This window comes from Zootoca vivipara, chromosome 6 (genome assembly GCF_965207765.1).
Source record: "Zootoca vivipara chromosome 6, rZooViv2.hap1.1, whole genome shotgun sequence".
NCBI lineage: Eukaryota > Metazoa > Chordata > Lepidosauria > Squamata > Lacertidae > Zootoca > Zootoca vivipara.
In genome coordinates this window covers 16,422,585-16,443,152 of record NC_142589.1, presented here as the reverse complement: position 1 = coordinate 16,443,152, position 20,568 = coordinate 16,422,585, and the positions used below count along the sequence as shown (strand labels likewise).

The following is a 20,568-nucleotide window of genomic DNA, read 5'->3' as shown; positions in this document are numbered from 1 at the left end:
GGAGAGGGTCAACGCCATTCTGCAGCAGTACCTGAGATGCTACGTCAGCCAGCGGCAAACGGACTGGGTGGATCGCTTGCCACTAGCAGAATTTGCCTACAACAATGCAGTGCACGTCTCCACAGGGGTGTCGCCCTTTAAGGCCAATTACGGGCGCGACCTCAGATCTTTCCCAGAGAGGGAGAGGGAGGAGGAGGAGGAGGGCCCACAGGCTGAGGATTGGGCAGAGGAACTGGAGACGGTGCACCAGCAGCTCAGAGAACACTTGGAGAGGGCCAAGGAAGCGTACAAAAAGGGGGCAGATCGCCACAGGCGACAAGGGGAGGTCATCAGGGTGGGGGACAAGGTGTGGTTGTCCTCGGAGGGCCTTCCCACCAGAGGGAGGTGCAAAAAGCTGGCACCCAAATGGCTGGGCCCCTTCACGGTCACGCAACAGGTCAACCCGGTGGCATACAGGCTGGCACTGCCAGAGGACATGAGGGTGCATCCAGTGTTTCATAGATCGCTGCTGTCGCCGTACAGGGAAAGCAGCAGGCTCAGAGACAGCGAACAAACCCCCGAGGGAGGGGGGGAGAGGGAAAGCAGGGAGCAACTCAATGAGGCCACGGCCATCCTGGATTCAAGGTGGGGGGTGGGGGGCCTGGAGTACCTCATGGCATGGGAGGATGCTCCACCGTCCCAGAATGAATGGGTTCCCGCCACTCAGATACAGGAGGAATTCTTGGTGGAAGAATTTCACGCCCTCTTTCCCCACAGACCCAAGCCCTGGCACATGGAAAGGGAGGGGGAGGAGGAGGAGGCACGGGAGAACAGCTCACCATGGCGCTGGGAAGCGGAGTTTGAGGAACCAGAGGATGAGGTATGGGTGTCGCCAAGATCCACCCAGTCAGAGGAAGGAGCAGATTGGCAAAACATTTTTACCCCCACCAGCTCTGACGCCACGGACTTTTTGGGATTCCCGTCCTCCCAGGCGGAAGGGGGGGGCTCGCAGGACTGGGGGGAGGTGTTCACACCAACGGGCTCGGAGAGCACCGAGTTTTTAGGCTTCCAGTCGTCACCGACACATGGGGGGGGCCTGGGGAGGGGTGAAGGAGAGCTTGGGAGGGGGGTGGATGTGAGGGACAGGGGATATCGCGAAGTCCCTCCCCTCCTGAGTTCAAGCCCGTCCCCGAGCAAAGGGGAAAGCAGGGAGAGTTCCGATTCCAGTGGGGAAGCAGGAAGTCGTGTCCGAGGCTCAGGCAAGGTAGAGGAGCCAGGGTCCCAGGTGGGACAGGAAGGGGCAAGTAAGGGGGGAAGACCCATCCCCCCAACTCCAGAATTACGCAGGAAGAGGAGGGGCAAGAGGATGGGTCTGCCAAAGCTTTTGTGTTGGAGAAAGACGCGCCAAAAGCCATTAGGAGGTTCTGAAACCGACTGACAACATCGCTCCGTGTAAATAGCAATGACTTGAGCACTGTAAATACGCAGCACCAATAAAAGAATAAAATGCAGAGCTGCGTAGCGTCGTTACTCTGAAGTAGTCCACTCCGGCCACTGTGACACATATTATGAGAAATTAAAGTCCAGCAGATAGACCAGGAAATACAATATATTCAGTTCTTGTATTAGCAATATCCATGGTGTGGAATTCTTATATCAATCTTGTAGTGTTCCACGTGAAGATGCTTAAGAATTCTAGTTTTCCTTGTATGCAGGTACCCTGTTTCTCATATTTTAAGACATACCCATAAAATAAGCCATAGCAGGATTTTTAAGCATTCAAGGAATATAAGCCATACCCCGAAAATAAGACATAGTGATAGGCGCAGCAGCAATGGCAGCCGCGGCAGGAGGAGGAAAAAAATAAGACATCCCTTGAAAATAAGCCATAGTGTGTTTTTTTGAGGAAAAAATAAATATAAGACATGTCTTATAATATGAGAAACACGGTATCAGACGAAGAACTTGGAAGAGTGGCACATGCAGAAAATAATGGCAGACAGATGACTGGAGGGTCTTGCCAAGACCCTGTGCAGTCCGCTGATTGTGGTCGCATCCCGTGGAGCCTCTTGCAAAGTGCTCTGCGAGACCCAACAATCAGTTGAGAAGCCCTATAGCAAAGTGATCCATACAATCCCGTCAGACACCTGATGCACTTCTACCAACAGTGGCCCACAAGCAGTGAAGGAAATAACCATCCGACCAGTCAGCCAGACCCAGTGCTCCACCCTTGCTTTGAAGTGTAGACTCACAGCTCTTTTTGAAGGAATGGCAAAATTCCTGAATAAGGTGACATTAGTGAGAGCAAAGGGCAGCCTCAACTTTGACCAGCATGCTTTTTCGCTAGGAGAAGAGAGTCGTCGGACTGTGGCGTTATTCCCACAATTATCCACGACAAGCAGCGCCTGGGCAGAAATTATTAGCCCATTAAGGTGCTGGCATAAGGGGGGGGGGGAAAGCTCGTGAGTGCTGACTCAGGGATTTTTTCGCTGGCTGCTGTGCAGAGGTGAGCAAAGGTTCCCCACATGTGGATTCTTGGCTCAGAGTAAAGACTCACTCAACCCCTCTCGAGCTACGTTTCTCTCCAACAGTCTTGGCAATGAACAAAGCTGGGAAAGGCTTTTTCAACCCCGAGGAAGCTGCTTTTGCAATCTTCAAGGGGAGCAGAAGGAGAAGACCAACTCCTCTTTCAGAGGTTGGCACAGTTGAAGCAGAAAGCTGAAGTTCAAATCTTGCCCTGGCTGAGAACTTACTAGGGGTGGGGAAACCTTCATCCTGCAGCCATTTGGGGGCAATTCACACCATTTGGTGAATTAGCTGATGGCAGGCACAGGGAAATTAAAGCCTTTAGAGCGTACTCCCAGTGGCTCCTTGGCAGATGTGGCTCGAATTCAGCTAAAACTGAGGTACTGTTGGAATTTGACACCTCTTCCCCATCACACCGCTCTGGGCAGGGACCAAAAATTTAACACAAAGGCATCCCTGCTGGATCAGGCCAATGGTCCACCTAATCCATCCCTGGCCATTGGACATGTTAGCGGGGGCTGATGGGAGTTGTAGTCCGGGAATGCCTGGAGGGCCACAGGTTAGCCGTCCCTTCTTTATACAAATAAGTCTTTATTTAATACTACTCACACTGAGAATGACTCCTTCGAGGGCATCCTGGGCCTTGCTGGTGAGCCGCTTGCCAAGCTAGGAAAGAGAGTGAAGGCAGTCAGGTTACCTGTTGTGGTGGGCGATGGACAAAGGGCATGGGAGAAGCCTCCTTCCCACCGGTGGGGGACACACTGCCCCAAACCAAGATGGCTTTAAAAGAGGATTAGGCAAATTCATGGGACCGAAGGCTGCCAGTGGCCATGAGCTATGGTAGTTTTGCTCTACCTCCACTGCCAGTGCCTCTGAATATCAGCTACTGGTCACTGCAGGCTTCTGAACGGGGCACCTGGTTGGCAGCAACTGGTATTCAGAGTCACACTGCCTCCAACAATGGTGGTAGAATACAGCTAGTACTTCCCCACCCATGAATTTTGTTAACACATGCAGGCTACACCAATACCTGTTTTTAATTTCTTAAGTTTCTGTTATGCAGCTTGTTCAGTTCAAACTCTTCTCCCCCAGGAAACACTTCACCTTTTGGCCACTAGGTGACCATCACGTAAACAGTATCTTAAGCTCCTCCCCCTTCAGTTTATACCATCAGCATACGTATAGGTGATATGAATACCGAAAGGTATTTGTGAGGGGACAGGACTAATCTCCATATATGTTGTTTTTGGCACCTGTCTGTCTCCAGAGACAGCTGCATATTCCTGCATGGCAGGGTTTGTACCAGATCAGGGATGTCCAACAGGTCGATTGTGATCTACTGGTAGATCCCTGCGAGGTTTTGGTAGATCACGGTTCCCTTTCCTTAGCGTTGCTAAAACTGACTCCTGCCCCTCCCCCTCCATTGTTGTTTGATCTCTGGAAGGGAAGACGGAGCTTTCTCTGTGCTGCTGTTTTCATCCATAGCAATCTTTTTGTGAGTCACTTTACCCCTTTGTCCCTTGCCTTTAACTTCCCCCCAAAAGCTCTTTTTTCAACCCCTAAAAAAATGAGGCTTTCCTCCTCCCTAAAAAAAGCTCAACAACTTTGAGCTGAATTCCCCCCCCCAAAAGCCAGTCCAGTTTTTAATTCTGAAAGTACTGCAGATCGCAGTTTCTTGAGAGTTGGCCACCCCTGGACTAGATCCTAAGGGTCCCTTCCAATTCTACACTTCTATGATTCTATGTTGAGTCTCCTGGGGTGAAGTCAAGCCACTTGAGAATCACAGCACTTGCTATGGCTGCAGAGACCAGCAACTTGTAGCTGCTGCTTTCCATGTTGTTTTTGCAGCTTTAGTAGCACCGAAATGACCTCTCTGGGGCGCAAGCCTGGGGTGCTGTGTATGCACCAGGTCACAGGATTTGCCAGAAGCAGGTATGTACCTGCTGCCCTGAGGGACATCTTCAGGAGAAGAAAAAGCTAACAAGTAAACTCCACACAAATCCAGATTTGATTATGATGTCGTTGAATGCACCTTCCACCTGGTAATTCCACCCCCCCCCAATGAGAGGAGTCACGCAGTACGTTAGAAGGGATTACCTTAATGGGATGCTTGAGAGCTTCCAGGATGTTAATGCGAGAGGTTTCCCTCACCAACGACGGCTTCCCCAGGCGGGCCTCAATGTACCGGCCGGCAACCGCAGTTGCGTTCTTGGCGCTGTAAATGCCAACAGCCAGGAGGGTCAGGCCGGCCACCTGTCAAAGGAAGGAAGGAAGGAAAGAAAAAGAAGATTTGCCGGTTTTGTTCAAGGTTAATTTACAAAAAAGCAAACAAACCCCCAAACCTGCCTGATTGGTGTTTTTTTTAATAAAAAAAATGTTTTAAATCAGATTTTTTTGGCGGGCAGAATAGGCAGATATAGACAAATCTGAATTTCATACAACTAAATGAGAGCCTTCCATTTGGGGTGGGGTGGGGAATTCTGGAGTTTGCCTAGCACCCCCCCCCCCGAGTTGACTCACTGGAATAAAGAGGCATAATTCACTTAGGTCCATTAACTTCAATGGATCTATGCTGAGCAGAACTTTGATACCACCCAATGGATAACACCTATTCTATGTTCCAAGTCACTGAGTTTACAGTGGTGCCTCGCTAGACGAAATTAATTCGTTCCACGGGTCTTTTCTTATAGCAAAAAATTCGTCTAGCGACCCTGATCTCTTCCAAGAAGCCAAGATCCTGGTCAGCCTGCACTTCAAGCGCCTCTCCATCGAGGACAAGACCTTCCTCAACTTGAACCCATAGGAATGCATTGAATTTTTTTTGAATTTTTTTTGCCCATAGGAACGCATTAATTGAATTTCAATGCATTCCTATGGGAAACCGCGATTCGCTAAACGAATTTTTCGTAAAACGTGTTCGTCTGGCGAGGTAACCTCCGTTCGAAAAATCCTTTCATTAAGTGGAAATTTCGTTAAGCAGGGCATTCGTTAAGCGAGGCACCACTGTATATTTTGTTTAAAATGTGACTAATAAGTCCAATAATAAGTCTACCCCACCTTTCTCCCTGCAATGTGACAAGAAACTATTGGGCTGTTTGAAAAAGCTCTCCTTAGGCGGTTTTGTTTGAAACGGTGGAAGTCTTGCCCTGAAGAACCCTCCTAGGTTTTATGTTTTTGCACCGCAACAGCAAGGACTAGAAACCTGAGATATAGACAAAACGCTAGGATCCTCAGACTTCCAATCATAGCCAGCCAATCCTAAATTGCTTTGTGTGTGTGCGCGCACACAAAATGATAGGCTTATGGGTCTCTTGCATGGATGACTCATCACAGCCCCTGCCCCCCCTTCTGCTCCCAAGACACCCATGCCGCAAGACCCCTTAAATCCCCCTCCCCATCTCAGTTCCTGTCCTTTAGGCTCCTCCGCTGCAGATGCTCTTTGCCTCTCTGCTCAAGCTGAAGGAATCATAATAGAAACAAAGGGAGGCCAGGGTTGATTAATGGGCCATTTTGATGTCGCTAAGAGCTCCTCTCTCTCTCTCTCCCTCCTCTCTTCCCTTTTAACACAAGCATCAACAAATTACAGCTGCAGGCACAGGGTCCCAGTTGGCAGGATGTTCACAGTGCCTGTTGAGTTATGCAGAATAACTTCACCAGAGTCGCAGGCACGATGCGGAACACGCTCTCCTGCTTCCTTCCTCGCGCCCACCAGAGGCTATCACGCTCAAAATGAACCCGTGCCCCCCCTCTTCAACCTGCCTCCAGAGTACGGCTGTCACAGGGGTTGCAAGGCTGTGCTAGATAGGGTGTCTGACCTCCCTTGTTTTGCTACGGGCAGTTCCGATGCCATCAAAGAGTCTCAGGCTGGCAGCCACTACATAAAGCTCTCTCCCCTTGCCAAGGTTCCTGATGTCCGGTGGCACTCGTTAAAGGAAAATACACACCGGATCAAGAGGAGGTACGGAAAAGAGGGGGGGGGGGGAGAAGCACCGGTACAGCAAAATTGCTCAAAATGTCACTGTGATTTGATGGGCTCCAAATCCCATCTGCCCCGCAGCCGGCATGGCAAATGGTCAGGCTGAACATACAAAGAGTCCTGCTGGATTAAGCCCATTTAGTCCAGCATCCTGTTCCCGCAGTGGCCCCTGGGAAGCCTGAAATCAGGATTCAAGCACAAGAGCACTCTCTACTCCTGCCGTTTCCTGCACCCGATATTCAGAAGCAGAAAGCAGGGAGCCCAACAGTAAGATGGCGCCAGAGCCAACGACAGGCTGAGCCAACTCATTCTAGTTCTGTCCCCATCTTCCTCCCCGCTGCTGGTTTCTACAAGGGCAATGCTTAGACTAAGGAGGAGGAAGCTGGCCACCATATTTTGATGAAATGGAAAAGGGATTGCTGCTATTTAATTATCTCAAAACTTCTGTCTCCTTGCCTGCTTAGGAATACTTTTCATTGCACGGTTTCAAAGAAATAGGTTGCAGAGGTGATTAACGGACGGCTTTTGACCCTGATCTGACCTTGCCAGTTATGATCAGTGTGTTGCATTGTTCTATACCACGGGTAGGCAAACTAAGGCCCGGCAAACTAAGGCCTTCTTAATCTTGCCCGCGGATGGTCCAGGAATCAGCATGTTTTTACATGAGTAGAATGTGTCCTTTTATTTAAAATGCATCTCTGGGTTATTTGTGGGGCATAGGAAGGGACCCCGAGGGTCATCAAGTCCAACCCCCAGCAAAGCAGGGATTTCAACACACGGTCTCCCATCAACTCTGAAACCATACCGGACCCTGCTTAGCTTTGCAAATGTGCAAGAGGCCTTATCAGTGTTACCAGGCTGCATTCTCACCAGGCTTAATAAGCACTCTGGTTGTGAAAAAAAGCTCCAGCGAGGGGGTGTGGCTTGGGGGGAGAGTCACAAGGGCCTGACAGAGAGGCCTGGAGGGCCACATCTGCCCCCCAGGCCCGAGGCTCCCCACTCCTGCTTGGCAAAGTCACGTAAGCAAGAAGGGACCTGCCCTGAGAACTTTGCAACCTTTGTGGGGAGACACAAGAGACTAACAGTGCATTTCCCAGCAAACTGCTGAGGCCGTTCTTGGCCTTTTCTGGGGTCAGGCTGCTTTAGTCTTCCCACTGCAAGGGATTTCTCATTCCACCTGGAAACAGACGGCAGCCAGGGACCATCTCCTGGGCCAAGAAGCAACTGCGGAAAATCCTCTGGCGGTTGCCTGGCAACTGCGGCAGGCCCCCTTTGCCTGTCGGCTTTCGGCAAAAACAGGCTGGGAAGGAGCTGGAGTCGAGGAGGAGCTGGGCTCCGAACCACCACCAGCCTCAAGAGATGCCTGTCCCATTTACTGCCCGGAGTGTTACACAAGGGTTATATTTTTGGAGTTGGGGGGGGGGGAAGCCTTGCTTCAACAGTTTTCCCAGTGCGGCAGCAGCTGATGATCAGCTGCAAGCCAAAAGGCACGATTCGAGCTCCACTACTAGGCTGGTAGTGGTAAAAAAAAGGGGGGAGGGAATGTAGTAGTGACTGCGTTCACTAAAACGGCAAAGGCGCTACCTAGTGTGCCTAAAATGCAATTACGGTTTGTATCAAAAACCCAATGCAGGGAGGGATAGAAAACTCAGACCACACCATGTCTCTCCACCCCAATGATCTCCCATCTTTAAAGCATATCTCTAAATGCTTCAGGGTCCCATCTGCAAGGTGAAATACAAGCTCTAACAAACCCTCTTTTTTTGCCCCAGTGTAAAGAAGGTTTGTTGGAGACCACCAGTGTGGTATAACGGTTACAATTGCTGCACTGCAACCAGGGAAACCCAAGCTCAAATCTCCCCACTCGGCCATGAAACTCATCAAATGACTTACTGGACTTACTTGCCAGGTTCTTGAGAAGAGGAGGGGGAGCTGGGGAAGAGAACCAAGTACAGTCACCCCGAGCGCCTTGTGACTTGACGTTTTGACTCCCAAACACCGCAAACCCGGAAGTGAGTGTTCCAGTTTGCGAATGTTCTTTGGAACCCGAATGTCCGACGGGGCTTCTGCAGCTTCCGATTGGCTGCAGCCAATCAGAAGCCACGCTTTGGTTTCCGAACATTTTGGAAGTTGGACGGAATTCTAGAACGGATTCCATTCAACTTCCAAGGTACGACTGCACGTTGTTTTGAACTTGTTGGAGGAAGTGCAAATGGAAAGGGCGTAGCCCGGTTGGTAGAGCATCTGATTTGTGTGCAGAAGGGCCCAGGTTCAATCTCTGGCATCTCCAGAGCTAGGGCTAGGAAAGACTCTGGGTCTGAAACCCTAGAGAGCCATTGCCAGTCAGTGTTGGCAATGCTGGACTAGGCAAACCAATGGCAGTTTCCAACGCCCTCGTAACAGATAAATAATTCCCAAACACGGCATGCAAGGATTTTTGGAAGCCTTTTTCTGTTCATAGCTGCTTGCTACACAATTCTCTTCCTATGTCTCACCAGCCAGCATGTGATTAGAGCTCCCACCAGCTTAATATATGATGAAACAGGGACTGTTTGGAGCCAGTTTGAAACCGTCCTCCTCCACCCCACCCTATCCCGAGCCTGGAGGTCGGGGCCCACATTCTCAAGTAGCACTTAATGTCTATCTATCTGAAGGACCATACATTACTCTAAGGCAGGGGTGCCAAGCTGAATAAATTATTGGGGGAGGGGGCCAGGTAAGCCCCACCCCACATAATCAATCACATGATGCAGTGCACACACAGCATTTGAATGGCAATGCTCATCAACTTTGGGGAGGCACCGGCCCCCTCAAATATATTAGGGGGGATGAAAACCCCTCGGCCCCTAGGAGTTGGCTCCTATGCTCTCAGGCTAATGCCCGCTTTGTTTGGTCCAATACGTGGGGTTTGTGGTTTAATAATTCCTGTTTAGGGAAGCTTTTAATGGTGTATAGATTATTGTATTTTAATGTCTGCTGGAAGCCGCCCAGAGTGGCTGGGGAAGCCCAGCCAGATGGGCGGGGCATAATATTATTATTAGTATTACTAATGCCAAGGTATGTTTTCTGTCCAAGCCTTTTCAGTGACCATCTGTGAAAAGGTAATTTTACTCTGGCTTTGATACCTGAGGCCTGGTAGACTCAGGCCCTCATTGTTAGGCATTACCTGGGTGCTGCTCCAATGGCTATTATTGTTCATAGCGCTACTTATTTTATTGCTTTTAAAATATGTATGGTGTGCCTTTAGCTGTACAGTATTTTAATTTATACCACAAACAGCTTTGGGTTCTGCACTGGGAGAAAGGCAGGATATAAAATAAAAAAAGAATGTCGACTCAGTTAAGACTCAAGACCCCTTTTGGAAAGGCTGACTTCTTCATTCCACCATAAGGGCAGCATGCTAGGAAAAACCCAGAACTATACACCAAGGAAATGTGAGGAGTAACAAGTAACCGAAGGGGTTAACTGTGTACTGTGTAGCACCTGACCACTGAGGAAGATATCATGTTACAGAATGTGCTAGAAGTGTTTCTGTGTGTCTCAGTTGGTTTCGTTTTTGCCTGGGAGACGGTCGCAAGATGTCTGCGCTCTCACCAGGTTGTTTGTTATTTTCTCTGTAGAATAAACACCAGTAGTTATTAGAACACTTTGGACTCTGTGTGTTCTTAAGAGGCTTTTTATCCAACGGCTATACAAGCTTTCGCTGTGTGTGAGAAGAAGAAGAACTCTCCTGTGTGTTTTACTGCCAGCCCGGGTCTACGGAGCAGAGGCGCTAGAGAAAGTGTGCCGGGCGGTAATTAGTGGCTCCTAATTGAGTCATAAACAACTCAAAGGAGTCCTATATTCGTCACAGGAAACACTTGATCCTGTAACTGTCCCAGCCTTTTACATCTTTTTAAACAGGCTCTTTAAGCTCTGCCGGCTGAAATACATTACTGACATCCCATCTGCTCTTGAAGATGCACCTGTTTAGACAAGCACCCCCCCTGATCTCCCAACATAAATCCTCCTGCTTTAATTGCCGTTCTAAACCCTTGCGCTGTTGCAACGGGCTGGTTTTTATTGCACATTTTAATTGTGTGTTTCAATGTTTTGGTGAAACTGTTATATTGCATTATATATACAAATTTAATGCTGGAGCTTGGAAATTAACGCTGTGTGATGAGTTAAAGAAAAGCCAAAGGAAGAAGTGGGAAAGACTTTGGTTGAGAACAGCTGGACTGTTTCTTTCTGTGTGAAGATTTTGCTCTTCTTACAATGGGAGGGCCAGCCATGGCCTACCTTCTGTGCAAAACTGTGTCAGAGCATGTGCATTTGTGTGTGTGTGATTATATGTTCCAATAAATGGTATATATTCTAATACTTGGGCATTTTGTATCCCACCCACAATGCAATGCATTTCATTGTGTTTTGCAATCATACAAAGGCAATGCAAAACAAAAACTAAATAGAAAGGTAAAGGGAAAAAATAAAATTTGTTACACTGAACTTAACTAGATAAACGTTTCAAAGTATTCCCAGTGAAGTATATTGATATGAGTTACAGGTAGGTAGCCGTGTTGGTCTGGCGTAGTCGAAACAAATTAAAAAATTCCTTCCAGTAGCACCTTAGAGACCAACTAAGTTTGTCATTGGTATGAGCCTTCGTATGCATGCACACTTCTTCACATCTGCACACGAAAGCTCATACCAATGACAAACTAAGCTGGTCTCTAAGGTGCTACTGGAAGGAATTTTTTAAAATATTGATATGAGTGTTCTTGTACCTTTTTATATCCTCTAACTCAGTATTGTCTACACTGGCTGGCAGCAGCTCTCCAGGGTTTCAGAGAAGAGTTTTCCCCAACCCTGCTTGGGGAGATGCTGGGGATTGAACCTGCATGGAAAGCAGGTGCTCTGCCAGTAAGCTACGTCCCCTCCCCATTTCTGCTTCCCTTCTCTCTCTGTACTTCAACAGCTCCCTGGTCACCACCCCTTCCCAGGCCAAAGCTTAAGCCAAGGAGAGAGAAACCAGGTATTTGCACCTTGGCACATTGTCTCTGCCTCTGCCCACCAGACCTTGGCTCACCGTAGCTGTTACTTTGTCCCAGTCAGTCACAAAGGCACGGAACCCTTCTCCAAACAACGTCCCAGCAGTCCTAGGGAGACAAATGAGCAAGAGATGTCAAGGAGGAGGCAAAGAGAGCTACCATCACCCTCACATCAGGGTGATCCTCAAATGAGCACCTCCTCTCGGTCCCATCAACACCGGAAGCATGGCTGGTGATGACACGGGACAGGGCCTTTTCTGCAGCCGCTTCCAGAACATGGAATTTCTTCCCAAGAACAGTTCAGACTAGGCTCCTTCTTTGTTCTCTTTTCCACTACCTAAGAGCTTCCTGTTCAGACAGGCCTATGGGAAATTAAGGTTCAGACAATGCGAGTCTCTGGGCTGCTATCAGGGTAAATTATATTTTAATCCCTGATATTAGATACGTCGTAATCTACTCTGATTATTGTTCTCAACTAGCTCGTTCTCATTTCTCTGCATTTTACAGCCGGTGTTCCCAAGTGCTGTAGGCCGCCTTGAATCCAAACTTGAGAGAAAGGCGGAATATAAATATATCAAATAAATAAATACACTCAGTGAGTGGCTCGATTAGTTCATTTCAGTAAAGGGTTTGGCTCTCGGGTTGCACTTTTATTTATTTTACGTATCGTGTGTTTTTATATTGTGATTTTATGTTGTGAACTGCCCTAAGACTTGTGAGTACAGGGCAGTATACAAATTTTATTAATTCATTAATAATAGAAAATACAGTGGTACCTCGGAAGTTGAACGGAATCCATTCTGGAAACCCGTTCCACTTCCAGAATGTTCAGAAACCAAGGCGTGGCTTTCGATTGGCTGCAGGAAGCTCCTGCAGCCAATCGGAAGCCCCGCCGGATGTTTGAGTTCCAAAGAACGCTTGCAAACCGGAACACTCACTGCCAGGTTTGTGGCGCCCGGGAGCCGAAACGTTTGACTCGCAAGGTGTTCGGGATCCAAGGTACGACTGTAAAGGGTTTGACAGTGGAGAAGAGGGCAGCCGGGATGACAATTATAATAGGAGATGGGAGGAGCAAGAAGAGGAAGGAGGGGAGTCTGGAGAGGAAAGAAGGTGCAGTTGCAAAACGACGGGCCTGGATAGAACAGAACAAAGTGGGTTCGTTCAAACCTACTTGAGGGAATCAAGCACCGTCTGGCGATGCTCGGCTGCTTTTAACCGGATCTGCTCCCGGATGAGGTCGGCGTTCTCCCGCTCGACCTTGCCACGGGCGCGGGCCTCGGCCTCGATCCGTAGCATCTCATTCTTGTGCCGGAGCTCCATCTCCCGCTCCACGGTAGCTGAAAGAAGGGCAGATAGAGGCACTGTGAGTGGGCTCCGAGGAGAGCCTTGCGTGCCCTGGAAGCACCTGGGGATAGACCTCTGCCTTCATTCACCAAGGATGCCGAGGGTGGTTTTTTTCCAACTACTAGGCTGGGTGAGCTGTCCGCCGCTGACCCGGAAAGGAAAAAGGAAGCAGCTTTGCTTTCTTTGGGCCTGTGGGAGGCTCTCTGCTCTTCATGGCTCAGAAAATATGGGAGGCACACCCTTGCCCCCACAACGTTAACTGAAAGAGCAAATGGTGTGTGGCTTTGCGTGGCTATAGGAGTCCTATTGCTTTGCTTCCAACGACATCAGAATGCAAGGATAGTCCTGCCCATCTAGTTCAGCTTCCTGTTCTTGCAGTGGCTAGCCGGATGCCTTTAATTGGAAGCCCACAAGCAGGAGCTGAGCACAGGAAGAACACTCTCCTCTCCTGTGGTTTCCAGCAGCTGGCATATGGAAGCATTATTGCCTCCGGCTGTGGAGGTAGAATAGAACCATTGCGATTAGAAGCCACAAAAGACGACCCACTCCTGAGATGCGAGACTCACCACGCCTCATTGCCTCCTGCTTCTGAACCGATTCCTCCTGCTTCCTCAAGTTCTCTTCATTTAGGAGTTGCTGGAGGGAGGGAGAGAAAACACAAAACGAGGTCAACCAACAGCGTTTTATTTATATTCTTGATTGAAAAATAAGAAGTATAAAGTTATAAGGGCACAAGGTAAAATAAGATGGGAAAAGAGTAAAATAAAAAGGGGGGGAAAGCTTATAAACATTACATGATTGTTATTGCAGTTTACCAAAGCGTAACCTAACACTGTGTTTATCAAAATGAATTCCAAATGTCGTTAAATTTGTCCATGGCGAGTCACCGTTTATACGCACTTGTTCGTGTGTTGCAAGTTTGTCACAGGAGTTGAAAAGTCAGTGGGAAATGTGAATCCAGGGCCACCCAAATGCAGGAGCACAAATTTTCTGAATTAACACGGGAGCCTTTAGTGTCATTTCAAAGACAGAAGCAGGGAATGGAATGGGGCTAAAGGGATTCCATTTAAAGTAGGCGGGGAGGGACACAGCTCTGTGGTAGAGTATCTGCTTTGCATGCTGAAGGTTTCAGGTTCAATCCCCACCATGCATGAGTCGGTCTGGTAGACAGCCCCTTTCTGAAATCCTGGAGAGCTGCTGCCAGTCAGTGTAGACAGGCCTAATAGCCTTACTCCGCACAAGGGGTCTTCATAGGTTCCTAACCTGTTGCTCTCCAGATGTTGTTGAACTCCTTCTCCCACCAGCCCTTGCTGGCATGGCTCCTGGGGTCAGGGATGATGGGAGTTTGAGTCCGGCAACATCTGGAGGGTCAAAGGTTCCCCCTGTTGGGAGATTCATTCCCCGTCTGCAGTCATAGGTTTATTGTATATCATGTGACTGTATGTGTTTTGTTCCCACAGAGTGGATGAGACGTAGACAGGATGTTTGTCTTACTGTTGTTCCTGAAGTGGGACTGTTATTTCCTTTGTTCTTTCTCTTTACTGGCTGTGATGCTAGAGAGAGGGAGCCATAATGTAGAGCTCCCAGTCTGTTTATATGTAAATAAAGCAGTTTAGCCTTATTTACTGGCTTGTGTGTATAGTTTTCCACGTTTGTGGAAGCAATCGCATATTTGGCCTGTGGGACCAGTTTAACCACTGGCCCCCCGGGACGGCTTAATGCTGACACCCCCATCCCTAAACTAAAGGCTAATGGGAGCAGGAACTGTTGCCCACCAGTTCCCACCGTGGCTTCTCTCTTCACCCAACTACCACCTGAAGGACCGTCAATCCGAGGGGGAGAAGCAGCAGTAAAAGCTTTTTTCTAAACAAACAACTTATCCATTTTTTGCAACTTTCTTTAAAAAAAACAAACCGATGCTTTCCTTTTGCAATCTGGTGAAACCTCTTTGTGAAGTCTTCCCGAGAAACAGCATATAAATCCTGCAAATAACAACGCATTCAGAAAGGAGGCTGCCTGCCACATCTCTGCACGAGTGACTGCATGACTCAAAGCATGCTGGGAAATGGCAGGGAACCCTATTCGCACAACGTTTTCAAAGGAGAAGTAGATGGGTTCAGGGTTGCTAGCTCTAGAGGCATATTTCAATTAAGAATTCTAGACCTTCCCCCTTTTCCAGCAATGAAAGCTTTGATTTTGTCCCTGGAACTGATGGCAGTCTAAGCACAAATGGAAAAATGGGAGGACATTTTCAGGAGACGGACAGGACTGACCTGCTGTCGCAGTTGGTCTTCGTAGCGTTGCCTGGCCAGCTTGTCTTGGTACTGCGCTCTCTTCATGGTGGTGGGGGAAAAAAAAAAACATACATGGAAAATCGATTCCATACACAAGAACACAGTGAACCAAGCAAACAGGGCTTTGCGAAGTAACCTCTGCAACAATGGAATATATATAATTTTCAAACGTTTTTTATGAAGGTAAAATAAATTTTCAAACTTTAATTATGAAATTATATATTTTTCAAACCTTTACGGTGAAATTAAAATAGCAATATGAATTAATTTTGTTAAGTACAAAAAACCCCTGGCTTCACAGCCATTACATCATAAAACAAAATACCTATCAATGTTTTTTTTACTCCCGTCTGCCTTTCCATATTAGTTAATGTTACTGTATTTTTTTTAACAAACATGTGTATAAATATATTACACATTGATTTTACACACACATATATGGGATGCGGGTGGCGCTGTGGGTTAAACTGCAGAGCCTAGGGCTTGCCGATCAGAAGGTCAGTGGTTCAAATCCCCACGACGGGGTGAGCTCCCGTTGTTCGGTCCCAGCTCCTGCCAACCTAGCAGTTCGAAAGCACGCAGTGCAGGTAGATAAACGGGTACCGCTCCGGCAGGAAGGTAAACGGCGTTTCCGTGCACTGCTCTGGTTCGCCAGAAGCAGCTTAGTCATGCTGGCTACATGACCCGGAAGCTGTACGCCGGCTCCCTCGACCAGTAAAGCGAGGTGAGCGCTGCAACCCCAGAGTCGTCCGTGACTGGACTTAATGGTCAGGGGTCCCTTTACCTCTACATATGTGTGTGTGTGTTTATCCATGCTGCTAAATAATAACAAAAGCCAGTCTTGTACCGCTTGCTGCTGCCTTGTCTCTTCAGTAAGCGTCTTCCTCCTTTCCTCAGCTTGCACGCGGATCTGCTCGTTCTTCAGCTGCTCTATGGCAGCCTCATATTCCTTAGGATAGGAAGAGAAAGATCAGTAGGAGATGAACTGTCTGTTCATGGAACCTTGTCCACTATTATGCTCCTAGTCAATGACAAACCTCTGAAAATACCCCAAGGATTCTCTGAGTTTTCCAGTTGGGGAGGGGTGTCTCATTGATGGATAATTTTGGAGGCTAATTCCCTGTTCGAATCTTGCCTCTGCCATGAACTCTTTAGGTCAGGTGTGGGGAACCACTGGCCCTCCAGATGTTGCTGGACTACAACTCCCATCAACCCCAGCAAGCCTATTCAATGGCTGGGGATGATGGAAGTTGTGGTTCAGCAAAAAATGTCTGGCGGGTCAAAGGTTTCCCCACACCTGCTCTTCTAGGTGGTCATAGGAAAAGTGCTCTCGTTCTCTCTTAGTCACTCCGTTTGCAGTATGGGGAGATACTACTGATCTATCTTACAAGGTTGTTGTAAGAATTACAACTAAATACAGTCATACCTCGGTTTACAACCGCCTTGGTTTACAAACACTGCGGACCCATCTGGAATGGATTAATTCACTTTCCATTACTTTCAATGGGAAAGTTCACTTCAGGTTAAGTACGCTTCAGTTTAAGTACAGACTTCCAGAACCAATTACACTCATACTTTGGGTTAAGTACGCTTCAGGTTGAGTACTCCACGGACCCGTCTGGAACGGATTAATCCACTTTCCATGGGAAAGTTCGCTTCAGGTTAAGTACGCTTCAGGTTAAGTACAGACGTCTGGAACCAATTGTGGTTGTAAACCGAGGTACCACTGTAATGCACTAGAAGGGCTTTGAAAACTGGAGCACCCTATACAGGTGCCAATTATCTTAATACTGTACCATTATCATCACCTCTGCCTTTCCTTTCCAAATGCTGAAGGAGCCTCATTTATCATATAAATGGTAATATGGAATTCCAGCACAGTGGAAAAAGTCCAGTCCCACCAGATTCCTCCTGTCCCTGAACTATATCCATTCCACCCAGTCATTAAAATAACTACTGTTTTAACTTATAAGAATTGGGACCAAAGTTTATTTCCTCTCCCCTCCTCATTCCTTTAGTGTTGTGTAGTTTTTAGTCTGTTAAGCCGGGGTGAGGGTGGGGGCTGTCTTGCTTTAAGTCAGGGATCCCCAAACTTGCCCGGCTTTGGGCCTGATGCCCGCCGCACCGATTGCGTGGTGGGCCGGAGGGTGGGAGAGCGCACGCAGGGGCACGGGAGCACACGGCTGTGCGCGCCCATGCGCAAACACTATTTCTGGCACACTCCCGACCTGGAAAGCACCGGAAATAGCTCGTGCGCATATGCAGAAGCCTCTTCTGACCCGGAAGTACACTGGAAATGACACTTGCCCGTGCGCACAAGCTATTTCTGTCACTTTTCTGGGTCGGAAGTCGGCAGCTGTACAGCACGGTGCCGGTAAGAGCGGGCGGCGGGGGTCCCCAGGGGGGCCGCATAAAAGAGCCTTGGGGGCCGTATGTGGCCCCCAGGCCATAGTCTGGGGACCCCTGCTTTAAGTAATTGTCATGCAAGCCTTTTCAACAGCAGGATACAAGTGTGCCAAATCAACAAACACAGGCAGAAATAATAAAAGACATTAACACATTTAATCCACAAAAACCCCCACTAATGAAGCCAACTTAAAAATGAAACAAAAATACTGGTGGCAGAGTAAGCAACATGAGATAAAAATAATCTGCAAAAGCTGAGCGAAATAAAAAAAAAATGATTTATCCTCAACCAGACTGCGTGCTCTCTTTTCTCACTGGCCAAAGCTCCGAGGGTTTCTCCAAGAACACGGGAAGCTGCATTACACCAAGTATAGTATGCACTAACTGCTAGCCGCTCTCCAGCGTTTAGGACAGGGGATGTTCCCAGCTCTACCTGGAAATGTACGGGACTGAACCTGAGGCATTTTTTATGCAACATGGTGCTTTTTTGCTGAGCTACAGCCCTTCCCCTATTGGTCTATTTCAGGCATAGGCAAACTTGGCCCCCCAGATGTTTTGGGACTACAAGTCCCATCATCCCTAGCTAACAGGACTAGTGGTCAGGGATGATGGGAACTGTAGTCCCAAAACACCTGGAGCGCCAAGTTTGTCTATGCCTGGTCTATTTTGTCCATCTACTCAAGCATTGACTACGCTGACCAGCAGCATCTTCCCAGATCTCAGGCAGGAGTCTCTCTCATTCCTACCTGGAGGGGCTGGGGACTAAACTGGAGACTGAGCTATGGCCCTTCTGCCAAAATTTAAAGGGAAAGTGATTGAGGGTTGAATTGTAGGAAGCTGGCTTATACCGAGTCAGAATCATAGAATCAAAGAGTTGGAAGAGACCACAAGGGCCATCCAGTCCAACCCCCTGCCAAGCAGGAAACACCATCAAAGCATTCTTGACATATGGCTGTCAAGCCTCTGCTTAAAGACCTCCAAAGAAGGAGACTCCACCACACTCCTTGGTAGCAAATTCCACTGCCGAACAGCTCTTACTGTCAGGAAGCTCTTCCTAATGTTTAGGTGGAATCTTCTTTCTTGTAGTTTGAATCCATTGCTCCGTGGATTGTCTATGCTGAACGGCAGCAGCTTTCCAGGGTTTCAGGTCTTTCCTAATCCTACATGGAGATGCCAGGGATTGAACCTGGGGTCTTCTGCACATCAACAGACGCCCTGCAACTAAGCCATGGCTTGTCCGCTAAAGCAAAGGTCTTTCATAGCCTTACTGTGAAAATGGCCAGACACAGAATCTGGGAGCATGGCCTCTAGCATGGAGATACAACGCCACAAAGAAACAACAACAAAAGGTAAAGGCGATCACACAGTGCAATTTGGGTTCCAGAACCGGGCTTACCTTCAGCTTGGACTGCTGTTCTAACTGGAGGGTCTGTTCCTGCATCTGGGCCATGTTGAGGGCCTCTTTTGCATGTCCTAGAAAGGAGAGTGTCCCAGTTAGTCCCTTTAAGCTGTAAAGAAATTGACCCACTGCCACCAGACATCCCTCTGTACAAGAGCTGGGTGACCACAGCCTAGTGTGAGCCCAAAAAAGGTTCTGATCAGACCTCCGCCCCCAACAGTTCAATTCCAACAAGCCACCTGCTCTATACATTTAAAAGGAGTATCAATGCTGCGTCAAGGAGACGCCCCCCCCCCAAGCAGCTACAGTTCCCATAGCGGTTTAATACTCAATCCCTCTGAAATTACCTATAGACTTCAATCTTATGACAATGGGTATACTAGGAAACACGGCCATTGAAAAAGGTGACCAGCACACCTTCAAAGCAATGATACTAGCGGGAAAGGCAACAATAGCTTTAGGTTGGAAAGATAGAGAAAAATGGACAGTAGAGGTCTGGACTAATTATTTGTTTGAATTTATTCAGTCAGACATTGTGGCAGTAACGTCACAGGAAATAACATGGAGGGCCAAGTCTACTATTATAAGGACCAGATGGAACCCCTATCTTCAATGGAAAACAACTACTAGATCAGAAGACATTCAGTGGAAATTAAAGACATTGTGCCCGTGGCTGAGGACAACTGTTTGAACCCTTCCAATGGATTATGGGTGGGGGAGGGGGTGGGAAGGAAAAGGAAAAATGGTACGGAGAAATTAAAAATTGGAAGGAGAGAATATAATGTATGTAAAAATTCTCGTACTTTAATAAAAATCTTTTAAAAAAGAAAAAGAATACTCAATCCCTCTTCCCTGGGAACATTGGGAATTGTAGCTCTGTGAGGGGGAATATGGGGGGGGGGGTCTCCTAACAATTTTCAGCACCGTTAATGAACGACAGCTCCTAGGATTCTTTGGGGGAAGTCACAACTGTTTAAAGTGGCATGATGCCGCTTTAAATGTAAGGCGCAGATACAGCCTAATTCAAGCCTAACTCACAGTCTTCTCTTAGGAACGAAAGCTCCTCAGTGAAGCTTGCGCCGCCCCTTCAAGGTAGGTACTGCAAATGGTCAAATTATTTGGGCTTCAGGTGAGTGGAGTTGTAACACCGTCTCTCATCTGCAGTTCAGACATTGAGGCACAGTTTTCAGGCAGCACAAATAACAAGGAATAAGTTATTCTCAAAGCTAATTGTGGTTAAGACGGAGCAGGTTTCTCCTAGGCTCCACTGACTCCAATATGCCTACTCTAAGCATGAATAAGGATGTACCTAAAAATCAGGAGTTTCGGAAAAATTTTGACCTGAGGGCCTCATTCTCTTCTGTACAACCTTTTGGGTTTTCTTTGTTACTATGTTACATACTTTTGTGTTTTTATATTGTGAACTGCCCTGTGATCCTATGATGAAGGGTGGTATAGAAAGTAAATAAAATAATAATAGCAATAATTCTGGGGCAACGCAGCCCCTCTGGCCAACCTCTGCTGTAACAAAGAGATCTCAGAGCCACTAAACATTTGCTGAACATTTACAGAGCCTGCTGGAGTCACATGACTGTTACAAGGTCAAAGGGCAAC

At 47.8% G+C, this 20,568-nt stretch overlaps 1 protein-coding gene across 1 annotated transcript in view; it reads right to left on the bottom strand.

The window, feature by feature from the left end:
- ATAD3A (ATPase family AAA domain containing 3A) overlaps positions 1-20,568 on the bottom strand; it is a 46,993-nt gene that overhangs the window by 25,485 nt on the left and 940 nt on the right. The window contains exons 2-9 of the mRNA XM_035119820.3: positions 18,952-19,028; positions 15,997-16,098; positions 15,129-15,188; positions 13,422-13,491; positions 12,683-12,848; positions 11,550-11,619; positions 4,603-4,758; positions 3,115-3,171 (exon numbers count right to left, since the gene is read on the bottom strand). Of these exons, the coding sequence (XP_034975711.1) occupies positions 3,115-3,171; positions 4,603-4,758; positions 11,550-11,619; positions 12,683-12,848; positions 13,422-13,491; positions 15,129-15,188; positions 15,997-16,098; positions 18,952-19,028 (758 nt within the window). The remainder of the gene's footprint in view (positions 1-3,114; positions 3,172-4,602; positions 4,759-11,549; positions 11,620-12,682; positions 12,849-13,421; positions 13,492-15,128; positions 15,189-15,996; positions 16,099-18,951; positions 19,029-20,568) is intronic.